Source organism: Chelon labrosus (genome assembly GCF_963514085.1).
Source record: "Chelon labrosus genome assembly, chromosome: 22".
NCBI lineage: Eukaryota > Metazoa > Chordata > Actinopteri > Mugiliformes > Mugilidae > Chelon > Chelon labrosus.
The window spans coordinates 13,863,647-13,878,175 of record NC_140355.1 but is presented as its reverse complement, the minus strand read 5'-3'; the positions used below and the strand labels follow the sequence as shown (position 1 = coordinate 13,878,175).

General features: G+C 41.1%; 1 protein-coding gene across 1 annotated transcript in view; it reads right to left on the bottom strand.

The window, feature by feature from the left end:
• The window catches only part of rgs3a (regulator of G protein signaling 3a), a 120,945-nt gene extending 107,263 nt beyond the window's left edge, over positions 1-13,682 (bottom strand). The window contains exons 1-5 of the mRNA XM_084572361.1: positions 13,336-13,682; positions 13,155-13,246; positions 12,524-12,592; positions 7,931-7,991; positions 4,897-4,987 (exon numbers count right to left, since the gene is read on the bottom strand). Coding sequence (XP_084428487.1) covers positions 4,897-4,987; positions 7,931-7,991; positions 12,524-12,592; positions 13,155-13,246; positions 13,336-13,377 — 355 coding nt within the window. The 5' untranslated portion in view covers positions 13,378-13,682. The remainder of the gene's footprint in view (positions 1-4,896; positions 4,988-7,930; positions 7,992-12,523; positions 12,593-13,154; positions 13,247-13,335) is intronic.
• Between the last annotated feature and the right edge of the window lie 847 nt (positions 13,683-14,529).

Below are 14,529 nucleotides of genomic sequence, written 5' to 3'. Positions count from 1 at the left end.
AATAGAAAGCGGTGACAGCAAGAAGAGCTAGCTTTGTCCATAAACTAGAAATATTTTAATATTCTGCTTATTTCCCTAAAAAACATTTGGGGTGGAAAATATACAATAGGGTTACTTGGGAACCACAAGAGACTAACCGATATGAAGCAACAAGCTAGCTGACACCCAACACTTGGCGCTACGAGACAGACGAGACAGGCTACCTATCTAAGCTAGCTTCAACTTTTGCTCAATGTTCCTGTGATTTGGTAACCACATGTGTTTGTTTCACCAATTAAAGTTTCAACGGATGATGTCACCAACAACATCCAAAAGTGCTTGAACAGTGCTTCAACAGCGAATCAGGGACAATGTAACTATGGTCGATGTGTAAGGGCTTCACAGCTTAAATTGAAATGCAACCATAGCTTTCATGTATCATAACTATCTCTACAAATCCTCTATTATATTGTACATATTATATAATAGTTGTCACACTGGCAGAATACGTAACACAGAAGCAGAGAGAGTGTAACCTTCTGGGTCAAATGCTTCACTTCAGATCAAGTGGATGTAAGCCTAGAGTCAATGTTGCCCTTCAGAGCGTGGCTATGTCAAACATACAGATACCACCGAGCACATTGTCCCACGCGATCACATACCCGCACACACGCCAACTCACAGCCAGTGGTAGCCAGAACAAATTTACAATGTTAAAACACTTTCCCCTCCCCCACGTCCAACCACTCCAATATACAGTGAGTTAATCACATAGTGTACGTTTTAATCTGCTGATTTAAAGGCACAGATCGCCATCTGGAAAAGCTTGGCGGTGTTTACGCGTGTTTGTGCGGCCTGTCAGGGTCCCCATTCGTCCATTATTGAAAAGTGAAACAAATGTGTGCATGATGCTGATGACACACTTTTTAAGCGCAAACCCAGTGGGTGTTCTGCTGTTTTAGCCTTCACGCATCCACCGACCACCTGACCCACATCGTAAGCATGTTGGAGGGAATTCATTAGCAATGGTTAAAAACACACACACGTACATGTCACCGTGGGTCAGTTGTCTCTGCCGACCCGCCAAGCCAAAAAGAAGCAGAGCCAAAGTGGCTCAAACACTCGTCTGTCTTCCACATCAGTAATAACTGCACCCAAATTGGAAATGTTATTCATTTATGATAAGACTAAGATTTATTCTGCTGCTTTAAGCATCCATTTTTATTCTGCACACCTACAAAATAGAGTCTGAATACACTCCAAATTAAATCAAATATAAAGACCATTTGAGGAGCTGTAGCCTAAAAGAAGTTCTTACTGCTGCTTCATAAAATGCCTCCTGAAAGTCAACACTAATTGCCCCATTACGCCTTATCTCATACATTTTTGTTTAGCTGCCATTCATGCGCAGCCTTTCCATTTCAGCCTCTCAACCCATGTTAAGCAAAGTTAAGATGGCAGCCTTTTTATTGTAGTCCTACGGTGTAATTAGCTGTCAACGCTCAGCGGATAGGTTTTGTTGTGGAAGCAGAAAGCCTGAACCATTCAAGAGGAAATTCTGTCTAAGCCACAATGGTGCAAGCAAGTGAAGAAAGCACGGATTATGACAAACTGATATTCAGGGAATTAACGTCTTTACCGTAGACGTATTTTACAATGCGTATTCTGTATTATTTCAGTAAAAATATATATTTTCTTTTAGAAGCATCAGTCATTGCTGTATATCAAAGATCAAGCTTTGGTTATTTTTCTTTTTGCTGGCCAAATTAGATTTCTGCACATATTTTATGTCCCAAAGCCAACAATGTTTTTTTTTTTCACATTAGGTCAGACTGATGCTACATCATGTTAAGATGGACTGCCAGCTTGAGAGTCCAACATAATTCTGCCCATGGGGATTTGGCCCAGCACTGGTGAGACTCTGAAATGGCACAGGTTTCTGAGTGAGGGATTAGTCAGACACGCTGATCCAAACAGCGCACCTCTGGTGAGATTCTGTGCACATTAACACGGATTAACTGGCGGACCAGCAAATTACTTGTGTCAACATGATGTTTGCTAATAATGTTAGACATTCTTATGGCATTATGACGGCATAGCTGTTAACATGCATTGTCTTTGAGATGGAAAACAGCTGAACAGATATTTTTGTTCCCAGCTTCTGGTCAGATAAGTTCTTTAAACATTTGTGACTTCAGCGCGGTTTGCCAAAATCACCTAAAAAGGAAATTCTGTATTACAGTGCAAATATACAAGTAGTACGTGATCTCTGTTCAGTAAATTTTCCCAGCAAGCTGGTAATGGGTACTTTTGCTGTGTGATACTGCAATGCTTTGTTGGAAAGTGGAAAGTGCATTTATACTTGTGTTTTGTCTTTCATTTTAAAGTTTAAAAAGGAATTCACATTTCTTTTTAGATAATAGCTACCTAATCTGGAACAAAACCTTATTGGGTGAATATAACTTAGGACAAAATACATTTTTACATAACCAGTATCTACAACATGTTTCGTGTCTCCTACTGTAGTGGCAGATCAATGCATGCAAACTGACCCTCTATGCACCGAGGCACAAAATTATTGCCTATAGCAAGACAGCCAACTATTATTCATACTGGGCAGCACCTCCTAATTTGACCTTAACAAACTACAGTTTGTAGTACACCAGTTCAGTAAAGGGTGTTATATCTAAAAGGCTGGTACTAGTTTCAAAGTAGTTTTTACTTTTAAAGAGTGCTGCTACAGCGTGACACGACAGTTTGAGAGCAAATACGATGACATGCAGCAAAATGTTAAATTGGCCTTGAATCCAAAGCATCACAAGAACACAGCGAGCCTGCCAAACTCCCAGTATGCCCCTACTCAGTCCTGTTATTTCGGCTAATGAAACACAGCACTGCATATATTGCAAATCCTTGTCTTCTATGGGCTAGCAGTTAGTGTTTCTTGCATTATGCCACGGAGCCAGATAACAGTAAAGATGGGAAGAGGAAATAATAGAGATGCCAGCGTTAATAAGAAACAGTGATATCTGAGAAAACACGGAGGCAAACGAGTAAAAACACGGATGAAGCATGAAATGAAAATGACAGAGAAATGGCTCAAGGATATTCAGAAACACATGAATAATCAGTGTGAATGACACGAAATGTAAATGGACAGAGACGGGAGGGAGCGAGAGAAAGAGAGAGCGAGAGTATGGATGGGTGCACATTGGTTGATATTGTAATGAATGAGGTTTGGTCATCTCCCATGTCAGAGCATGACATGCTGCAGCAGTGCCTCCATGGCCTACATTCTGCCAGCTGGCAACGCACAAGTGCATGCTCGAATACGCGCCCTCCATTCACTTACATATACACAAACACACACACACACACATACAGATCAGATGAGACAGTAGTGGGGCAGTATTGCCACTGGGAAACATTCTACTTTTATTACAACAACAAAGCGTGCAGTTTCTGCTTTTTTGCCATGACATCTTCTTAAATTAATGATCTCAAAACTTTTTAGGGGATAGCTGCATTAGTTTAGTTAAAATACATTAAAACCTATCGACAAATAATAATAATTAAAAAACAAAAACAGCTGAGGGAACTAGTTGATATCTCTGAGTAGGAGGATCGCCTCATGCAAGCTTTGTAATGGTTTCCTGCTGGCTGAGTCCTGTCCAATGTGATACCTCTGTCCCAGTTCCATCCAGAGAAGCATAAAACTAATTTTAAAGTTGCATGAGGCAGATTAGCCTAGTTCAGCCAAGCACTGTAAATTGGGATGCGTTAGCGAACGTCTTAACATATCACCGTCATTCTCATAACCCAGAATGGAACTTTGTGAATAAGCAAAGGGAAGTCGCCGAGGAGAGGGATGGAGTTGTGGGAAGTGGAAAAAAAATAAAAGGAGTGTGTGGGAGTTTGTATGTGGTTTGTTCATCTGCTTGCTCTATATGCGTAAAAAAGTATATGGGCATGCTGATATTAGATACGTAATAACCAAACTGAATGTTAATCTCCTTATTCGGTCTCCTATGGAAAGCAATCGAGACCAATTTCTAAGAGAATTAAATGAGAATTGAGAGATTAACAGCGCACGCACAGGACAACAAAGACAGATTAAAAGTAACATCAGCAACAACAAAAACAGAAAAGAGGAATATTGGGACAGGGGCGGACAGAGAAAAGTGACCAAGTAAAGACAAAGAGAGACAAATAAGAAGTCCGACAATATATAGCATCATGGAAACAAACCACATTGGTTGCAAATTTGCAGCTTTGTCATGCAAAAACTGCAAAACTTCCCTTAACATACGCATGTGCAGTGAGTACAAGTATGATGAACACAAACACAGTACTCACCTAGTCTAGGCTGCCCTTACGGCTGGCACAGAGGCGCATAACTCCAACACACACACCACCTCCACCAACTACGAGTGAGTGCAAACATGAGTAAGAAGAGAAGGAGCACTCAAAGGTGGTGAGGAGAAGAAAACATAGATTCCCAAACAAACGTGTCTGTGTGGGGAAGGGGGAGTGTGAGTGTGTGTGTGAGTTGGATGTGTGTGTGTGTGTCTGTGTGTAAGGGGGGAGATCCACTCCAGTAGCGAATGGTTTGGGAAAGCTCTCTCGCTCTCTCTCTCTCTCTCTCCGTGGCAACTGTGACGCGTCACTGTTTCGTCCGGACCCCTCCCTCCCTCTCGTTCTCTCTGCCTTTCCCTCATTCGCTTTCCCAATCTGTCTCTCTCTCTCCTTTTTTAATCCCTCGCTTCCCCAGTCGCCCCGCCTCCCTATCTGAAGACTGATAAAGATTTAGAGCCAGAAGTCTAGCGCACAAAACATTTCAAAAATACTGTGTGTTTGTTGCCACTTTTATTCACATTAGTGTTAATGTTCTAACTTGATGAATAATTGATAACTCACCAGTGCTGTGGTAGTTGTGTTGCGTGGGCACTTTAAGATGCCTCTTTCTCCCCTGTTCTTCCCCAAGTAGGTAGTACCATCCTTGCACCTCCTAGACAAACCATACAAACAGTCACAAACAGCATTCATGTTTAGTGCATGAATGACGACTTTAAGCTCGAGGATTCGACCTAATGAGAACTAAATTTAAAATGAATCATCTTATGTGAGAGCGCAAACCTGTGGTGCATACAGAAATACACAACACACAACGGCAAGTATGCACAAACACACACACACAGGCTCAATTCGGTTTCTCCTTAAGGGCTGCAAACAGTGAACGAACACATACACTCACCGCTCACAACGCTTTAGCTTATTCCAGCAGCTGATGCACCTACTTCTGCACTTCTGCCATGCGAACCAGATGGTGCGTGTGTGCGCGCACATGCGACCTGTATTTGCAACTGCTGCACATGTGTTAAATAAAACCACGATGCAGGCTGTGGAGGAGGAAGGTCTGATTTGTAATCCTAATCATGTGGATGTATTCCTCCAAAGAAGGGCCGAACAACACTGCTGTTGCCTGACATCATTTCACTGTGTCACACATGTATGCGCGGCCAGCCCACTCTTTTGTGCTAAATAATGTGACGGTATGGACAGTGACAATAATCTCCCGTTTTAAAAGCATCTTATCTGAGTGGACAGATTTCTGCAGGCTGTGGGACAAGGGGGGAGGACGGGCAGGGAACTTGTATAGAGGAAAGGGGGAGGGGAGGGCATATGTCCTGAAAGTCGGGGAGGGATATAAGCCATCGTTCAATATCACCCTCCACATGTGACAAAAAGGGGAAAGAGTATGGCAAAGAGAGCTGTTAGTCAGGAGGGAGACACATGAGAGAGATGAAAAGAGAGAAAGCAGGGAATGAAGGAGAAGTAATATAAAAAAAAAAAGCACAATATGGCAAAGGGTGCAAACAAATGACAATATGTGACAGGCAAGTAAAGAAGGTTAACAAAAATAACAGCCAACCCTCCTGCTTCTGGTATAAAACAAGAGCACAGGGAAGGGTGGGCCTGTAGGAGGGGATGAATGAAAAATAACAACAGAAGAGAATAACGGATGTGTCGGGGAGGATGAAGAGACATAACACCCTATGACTCAAAGCTAAATCTCTCTCATTAGCATATTAAGCCAATTAAATATTCATCGGGATAAATGTTAGAGGAAGGAAGCCGTAAGCCTGGGTAAAACGTATTTTCTTGCCCTTGTTGGCTTTCACTCACTGAGGTTAATTGAAACTACAGAAAAGGCGTGAGCTTTTGAAGGAGAACGATAAGATTTGTAAATCTGCAGCAAGCTTGAGTTCAGTTTAGTTTTATGTAGAATAACTCAGCTTGTTTTATTCAGTGCCATCTTAGAGACAAAACCAGGCAGCAACCTCTGTTTGGATAGCTATAGCCTACGTGACACTGTCGCTGCAGTTCCTCAAATGGCCACTTGAGGCTTGCTCCCTCCCTGCAACAATAAACTGTATACGGGCTTAGTTATTATATAAGCACTAAAAGATATACAGTGAAAGACCCTGATACAAACAACCATGACATTGTCTCACACTGCCCGTGTCTGAACTTCACTTAAACACATCGCAAAAACTACAGCTAAACACGTACGTTCTGCGCCTGTGTTTGAGGCAATAACCCTCCATACTAGCCAAGGGAAGAGAAACCAGGAGATGGCTGTTGGCCAAAAGTCCACTTGATGTCTCATGCCTCTAAAAGTTTGAGTCAGAGAGTCCAAATTAAAAGTACATGCCTTGTAACACAAACGGCAGAAGGTTTTTACCTCTAATGTCTTGTCTCTGGTTATTACATGCAAAAGGTTCCTTTATTCAGCAGCGATGAACCACAGAATGTCACATTATATCTTGAAGCACAATGTCACCATCCAGACCAGTTCTTTAAAACAGCATTTACAGTGTACTCCACCATCCTTAAAAGCACATACAAGGACCACTGAATGACGCTAAACACGTATTACTGCTTTAAATACACAAAAGTAAACACTAAAACACAGATTTCCTTTTTAAATGTGAATATGTATCATGCTTTGATAAGAAAATGGGTCTATCTACAAACACAGACGACAAAAGGATAAGTTCGAGCTGAATAATTAAACGGTGAAAGAAAAGCAGTTATGAGGGAAGTCTAGTACTACTCCTAACTGTTCCACTGAACTTTCACCTTTTGCGATGCAGATGTGTGGATGAAGTGGCGCCACACGTGTGTGTTGTGAGTTTTCCTTTCCATTATAACTGGCAAGTGTATGAAAGTAGTGCATAAAATTGAAATACTGGAGTGCAAGAATGTTTACAATAAGTTTACTTTCAGTGCGTTTCTAGCCGCTGCTGCGCCTAAATGTCGAGCCCAGCAGGGCCGCTGGAGCAGCTGTAGGGTTTAAGTATCTGTGAGAGCGCCGTCTTTAAGCTAGCACTGCCAAGCAGAGAGGCCAGAGAGAACGGTTTAGTAATGTTATGTGCGATGAGAACAGGATGTGCTGTGTTTTTGACAGCTCAAACACAGGCTGACACAAAGAATCCACTTTGTGCTTTGTCTTGCAACAGAAAAGAACTTATTGTCATTGCAGCACCAATGGTATCAAAGGTATCCCAAGACACACTGTTCATACTTTGATTCGTGCATTCACTTGCACGTATTTACAGCAACAACATAGTGGTTTACTGTAAGCAGTGAAAACGTATTCCGGCATTATTCTGTGAGACACAAATAAGAAATGTGTGTCTTTGACCCATAACATTTTAATAGGGAGAGTGACTCAAACTCTCTTTCACTCCAGTGTCTGCAAGCAGCACTGCTGTGACACTGGTAACCCCAAAGTGTTTCCTCTCAACGATTGAGGTCACTGGAATTCATTCACACTGAATTAAACTCTTGGATTCACGGTCTATTAGACAGCCACACACACTAGACGAAAGTTGAAAAGGACACTGTTTACACAATGTCTTTATACCTACAATCTCTTTAAACCTACCTTGTCTGGATCCATAAGAGAGTGCACACCAAAGCTCATGCAACCAAGCAGCACACTCGTCCTGTTGATACACAGACACAGAGAGAATAAATGAGTAGAATAAAATCGATCAATACCCCAGAGTAAAACCGATGTCTCGTTTCACTGAGGTCAGACACCTGAAATGTGTTTTTTCATCCGCCAGTGGTATTAAATAAAACAGATCTAACGACAAATCCGAGCGAATCAATATGACATTTTATGGTGTTCTTCATCTTGGTGTCAGATTTTGTCAAGCATAATCTTGTCCCACATACACACTCATTTATAATGAAACAGAAAGCGTAAGGTTGATTTATTGGGTGAAATTAGCGATGTGGGACGCATAATAAACCGCGATGAGGACACATCAAAACAAACAATAATAAATAGTGCAAAGATGTAAAAATGAGACTCTCGGGAAATATTAATAGCAAACTGGCATTGGAGAAATGTGTTATCACTTAATAACGGCAGTCTGCGCACAGTGGCGGTGGAGGCAGTGGGGTTGGGGGATGTTTAATTATGCATACATGAGAAAAATAGTTCTCGGCAGCCTCGCAGCTGGACAGGAGTAATGCAGCTGCTGATGCTGTATTCGTGACAAACTGACGGTCAGCACATATGTACACCTGAAATGCTTCTTGGCTTCGGTCTGCTCAGGGAAAGTTTTTCACCTGAATAATCAGCCATCAGAATAAGTCTGCATCATGAATACAAAAGAGACTTGGAAAGTTCATGGATTCCATATATTTTTTGGTTCTTTTTTCAGTTCTTTCTAACTTTAAATACATTTCATGACCAAAACTACCAATGAATATAGCAAATCCCAATGACCCATGTAGCCTAAACCTCACATATCTTATTCGTCAGGCTTCTATTGTTGCCTAAAACATCGGATCAAAGGGCTAGGGTTAGCAAAGGTTCCAGGCTCTGGTTGTCTAGGTATCCCTCTTGTATATTTTCTACCGTCAAATGTTTCCAAGTGAAACTAACAGAACATACAAATATTGCTAGGGTACGGACAGAGCTAGCTCTTCAGCTCCATCTGGGTTAATCCAAAGCTCCAAGCCCACTATCAGCATTTTGCACTGGGTGATAAAAACCAAAGTTGTGGACAGCATTTGGGGACATGGTTTATGTTCAGACAACCATCATAAGCCATATGTCAATCCATTATATCAGCCGCTTTGAGATTAGTTCACCTTGGTAGCTGTCCAAGGATACCTCGCCTTCTATCACTACAGCTTGGTGAATTTCATTAAAACACCACAGCCTCTTGTCGCCACATTACTGCCAGTCTTCCCATTTGTAAACTACACCCTTTTAAGTTTTAGATATGCAGTTGTGGTGTTTACCATGTTCCAAGATGTTAGTTTAGCTTCTTAACAGGTGCTTATTACGACTAAAATAAGGAAAATTAAAAATTCTGGCTGGATGATTAACCAAAGACATTAATCTTGTGGTGCTAAGAGAGAACCCATGGAAACACTGGTTGGTACGTACACACACATATTAAGGTATGTATAGAACTGCATGACAATTAGTGGGATGTGTGTTGAGAAATGTCAGTGGACCAAAGCGCAGAGATGGCCAACCAAATAATCAATCTCGAACAACTAACACACTGTGCCAACCACAAAGTTACGCCGCAAGCATAGTTGAAACCAGGTTAATGGACCACACCGTTGTAGTGGGTGACATGTTTCTTAATTATGATAAACAAGGGCATCGTAGTTTATTTTGGGTCATTTCCACACACACCAACCCTCTGCTGCAAATACTAGTACAAGTAGTGCACCAAATCCGCATCTGAAAATAAATCCTAAATCCTAAAGAAAAAAATTAAATGACTTTTACATAAAACAAAAGTTTGTGATTTCCTATTAAATGCTAAAGTGAGTAAGAGAGTCGGACTTCTGGTCTCGTCATATGGACACGATCAAAAATATAGAACACGGTATTCTCTAAATAATATGACAGGCCACTTCCTTAGACGACCATTTAGGAATTTCCTGTGCAGGTTCATCCAGTTCAGTTGTTGAGAATTCTGCACAGTGAGTTTCATTGGTTAAGTATTTTCCTCAACTTTCTGTGCAAAATAAATGAACTACAAACAAAAATAAAAAATGGATAATGGTTGTTTTTTGTTTTCTCTTCAGAGTTGTACTGTCAGACGCTGATCAAACACTCTGAAGCCCCGAGCCTGTCAGAGCTATGAATAAACTGTAAGAGACATTTGGCAGCATGTGGAGAAAGGATAAAAATCCTGGACTATATTTCATTCATGAAGTGTATAAATAGGAAATATATATCGCAGTGTGACTCACAGTGCTCATCAGGATTCTATGCTACGATCAGTTCATTAATTTCTCTATTAATTTATGTCCCAGCTGAGCAAGAGACGAGGTACAACCTGGACAGATTAACAGACAATCATAGGGTTTGATTGACATTTAAGTGATGCACACATTCATGTAAGGATCAGCCGGACTTGGCTACTTCAGCACTATGGCCAATGTTATGTGGTTTTTTAAGAGGATTTTCTGAAGAGGCACTGCTTCCCACAACTTCTTCAAAGCAGCACAACAGGAGGGGGAGTTGAATAAGCACCTTTCATTTCATTTAAAATTGCCTCTGAGATGAACAAGGGTGGCGCGGTGCTAAAGATCAACCCCCTCAGAGACCACAAGACAGATTGCCTTTAGTGGTTCTTCCATGCTTGTCATTCAGCATCGACAACAGACCGTGTTTGCCAATGGGAAAGCTGTCAAGGTATACATAATTCTCTGTTCAACACAAGGTCCTCTCCTGTGCAATTTAAATCCTGCCTCGAATGCTATGGACGTGCGATGCCCTCGGGTGTGTGACTGGACTCAACAGGTTGATTTCAAGGTCTTCTCCTTGAGCTACTCCAGAGTTCAGCTGTCGGTGGAGTTGGTCAGATTATTGCTGTTCATCTGAAGTGACAGTCTGCCTCCAATGAACAGATGCTGCCCTGGTTTATTGAAGAGGACAACAATCTTGTCTTTGCATGACAGAGCATCTAAAGAATCAATGATGGCTTACGACATGGCTCTCTGTGGAAGTATGTGAACACAACCTGCCAAATGCAACTATATGAGCATTAACCTTGGGTGTTCTGTACGGTGAAAATGAGAATGTGTAAGTCCACCTTCTTCATCTTGGACTACCTACTGCTAGAAGGGGGTTAGAGGTCAGCTGTTTTTAATAAATCAAGTGCTTGGAGAAGCTACACTTGGAATCCTAGCAGCATGAAAAAAAGTTTTATAAAATTTATATTATTCAAGCCATCAGGCACAGATTGTATCAAGCAAATACATGAGCATATATCAGATTCTATCCATAACATTTGTTACGAATGCCTTTTTTACTACTTTTTCCTAATACCATGCAGACTGGTGTGAATGGGGCTTAATTGCTTCCCAAAGATGAGAAAAGCGCTCTTAATCTGTGTCCTAGAAACTGTCCCAAAAAGGTCTTTATCTTGATAATCATTCCACGATCTAAACTCAACCACTCGTGTAAGCTGGTCCCTTAATAGAGTGCATCTGCATACTTCGTATTTCCATTTTACTCAATGGAGGCGAGCAAAAACCATTGAAGAAAAATAAAAGCAAGCCCACCAATTCTTCTACATTTGCAGCAAAGGGCCTTAGAAAACATGCTCAGAATATTATATTTCAGTTCACAGTGTTGCTTTTCGTCTGCCCTCCTGAAACAGTGTAGCACAATAAAATTTGTGACTCATTCGACCATATGTCCTCCATCCCCGGCAATGACCCTGTTTCAGATTAAGTCTGCTGAGGCAGGGAGGCGAGAGTAACACGTTCACTCTGCCAGCTTCAGGAACAAGCACACAAAGAAACACAAACACACAGCGCAAGCAGCAGCATCAATTATAAAATGGCATTTTGCTGCCCCAGTAGGAGGCTTTGTGTCTGAACACTATCTAAAAGTCTTGCAGCTTCTCAAAAACAAATCCTGTATATGAGTTATGAGTTTAAATGAAATACAGATATATTAATGTTACAATTGTCTGCGTTCATAACAATATTTAAAGGGATAGTTCAGCATCTTTGAGAATACTATCAATTTAACCTTCAACCTTGATGAACTGAAGCCATCTATGCGATCATAAGCCATCAGACAAAACATGGGAGTTGCTGGTCTACTGCAGATGAACTTAGGTGTAAAGTTCGGATCTGAAAATGACACAATAAGTCAAATAAACTAACCAGCAGGTGCTACACTAGACCAGCAAATCCAGTGTTTAGTGAGGTAAAACGAATGTTGTTGGCAATGAGGGCTGGTGGATTTGAAGAATGCATATAACGGCTTCAGTTCCTCATTCAAAAAAAGGCTCTAACAAGTGTATAACCTTATTTTAGGTGGCTACAACACATTTTGCTGCAGACCCCATACACAACTTAAGTCCCAGTACCGCAAACTGGGTTGCACACCAACTATTATCTACTGCATGTAGTACAGTGGCTATGGAGAAGTTCATCACATCTCCTCACTTCAGATAAACCAAACGATCCCAGCAGGTACCTTGTCGTGGAGTTAGAGTTCCACATTGTGAAGAGCAGTCTCTTGTGAAGGTCCCCCTCACTGACAACACTGAAAACAAACAAACAAAAAAAGCACAAACCAAATTTTAGGAACTGTGCAATTACATACAAAAAAAATGTTGAGACATAATTGAAGGCAGATTTGCTTGTGGGCAGCGAATAGACGCCAAGAAGCATCAATGTTGAAGATACGTCAACAAAAAAAGTTTCTTATCCCCAAGCTTGATCTTGCTTCAAGATAGTACGGAAAATGGGCAGAGAGAGGAAGGAACTAATAAAAAGAAACACAGTGCCATGTGAGCTCTAGGATCTCTTGTTCTGAATATGAACAGACACACTCCACAGTATCTGTTGCAAACTAACTTACTGCTTTGGCTGTTGAGGGCAAATCAATACAGACTTCAATACAGGATCGATCCAAGACAAAAAGGTTCTTGCTATCGTATTCTACCACACCTAATACCACTACAACTTCAGACAAACATTTCACAGTAGTAAGTAGGAATATGTCTCTTCCAGTTATTCTCACACACAGCTTTGGGGTTTTAATCGGAGGCGTCTGACACATGTATGACACAAACAAGACAAGCACAATTACCTGTTGCACTTACAAGTAAAAGGTTTGTAAGAAGATGGGGTTCCTGCAGTGAGGAACCATCTGAGTCTTCTGTCTTTCTCTATCAGAGTCTGGAAACATACCAATCTGAAAAACACAGCAACACAAAAGTGCAGACTGTCCTACACTGTTGACAAAGTTTTTTTTGTTGTATCATTCTGTGCTGAAGAACAAACCTTAACATAAGAGTCACACGGGCCCTGGCACTCATTGAGCATGCCCCTTGCCTCCAAAACTGTGAACACATAAATAAAGCTGGATGAAGTAGCACTTTCAAGTGACAATATTTATGTAAAGGGTAATTCCCTTTTCAAGTTACAGGTCAAAATGTCAAAGAGATTCCACTGTTGCACAGATTCTGACTGACATGAACGCAGCGTTTCTACAGAAATACCATGAGGTTTGTGCACATGAAAAAATTGTGCATGTGTACTAGACCACACTCCAAAATGTAAAGGCATTTACAATAAACTTGTTGCCATGTGCAGGCTGTCTGATTCCCATTAACTCTGCGATATTTTTCTTCTCATTGGAGCATGAAGAAGAAGAATAAGAGGATGTTCGGCTGCTGAAATAACAAGCTGTTAAAATGATTTGCAAGAAGCCATCAAGCCATTTCCAGTGGCTGAGAACTCACAAAGGAAATCTGTATACTTTACAGAAGTAGATGCAATGTGCGTGAGTAAATCAACATTTGATACACGACTCCAGAGTCTTTATCGTTTCCAGTAAAGATATTACACAAGCAATCAGATTCCATCCAGCTGGTGTTTGCGTCATAAAAATGAACGGTTTGGACTTGTAGGCAACACATATAACACCATGCATTTAATAATACATTGTGACACAAATCTGAGCATCACAGATAAAACATGAATGGCACATTGTTGGTTTCATATACTGATTTTATATGAGCAAATAACAGGATCTGAGTTCCAGTGTATACCTTTTTATCTGCAGCTGTAATTTTAAAGGGCTTATTTAATTGTGGCTTGCACTGCTTCATAAGCCCAAATACTGAGAAAAACCTCTATTTTGGAGCCTGAAGAGTAAATGGCCATTCACACAGAGAAATGACAGGGGCACAAAAGATGCTGAGAGGGAAGCTGGAGAATCACTGGCAAAAATAGGAGGCTGTGGTTGCTGGGAAACCAAAATAAACAACCACTTTTGTTGGAGTAATGTACCTACCAACCTAAGCTTTCTCTCATCAAATGGTCTCCTGTCATGAACATTGATCTGCAGTGTGCCGATCAATATTTATATGGTGCGACTGATGAGTGTTATACAAATAAAGTTGCCTTGCAAATATTTCTCCAGTATTCCCAAGGAGGCACAGATTAAAAGACTGTGGCACTTTCCATAAAATT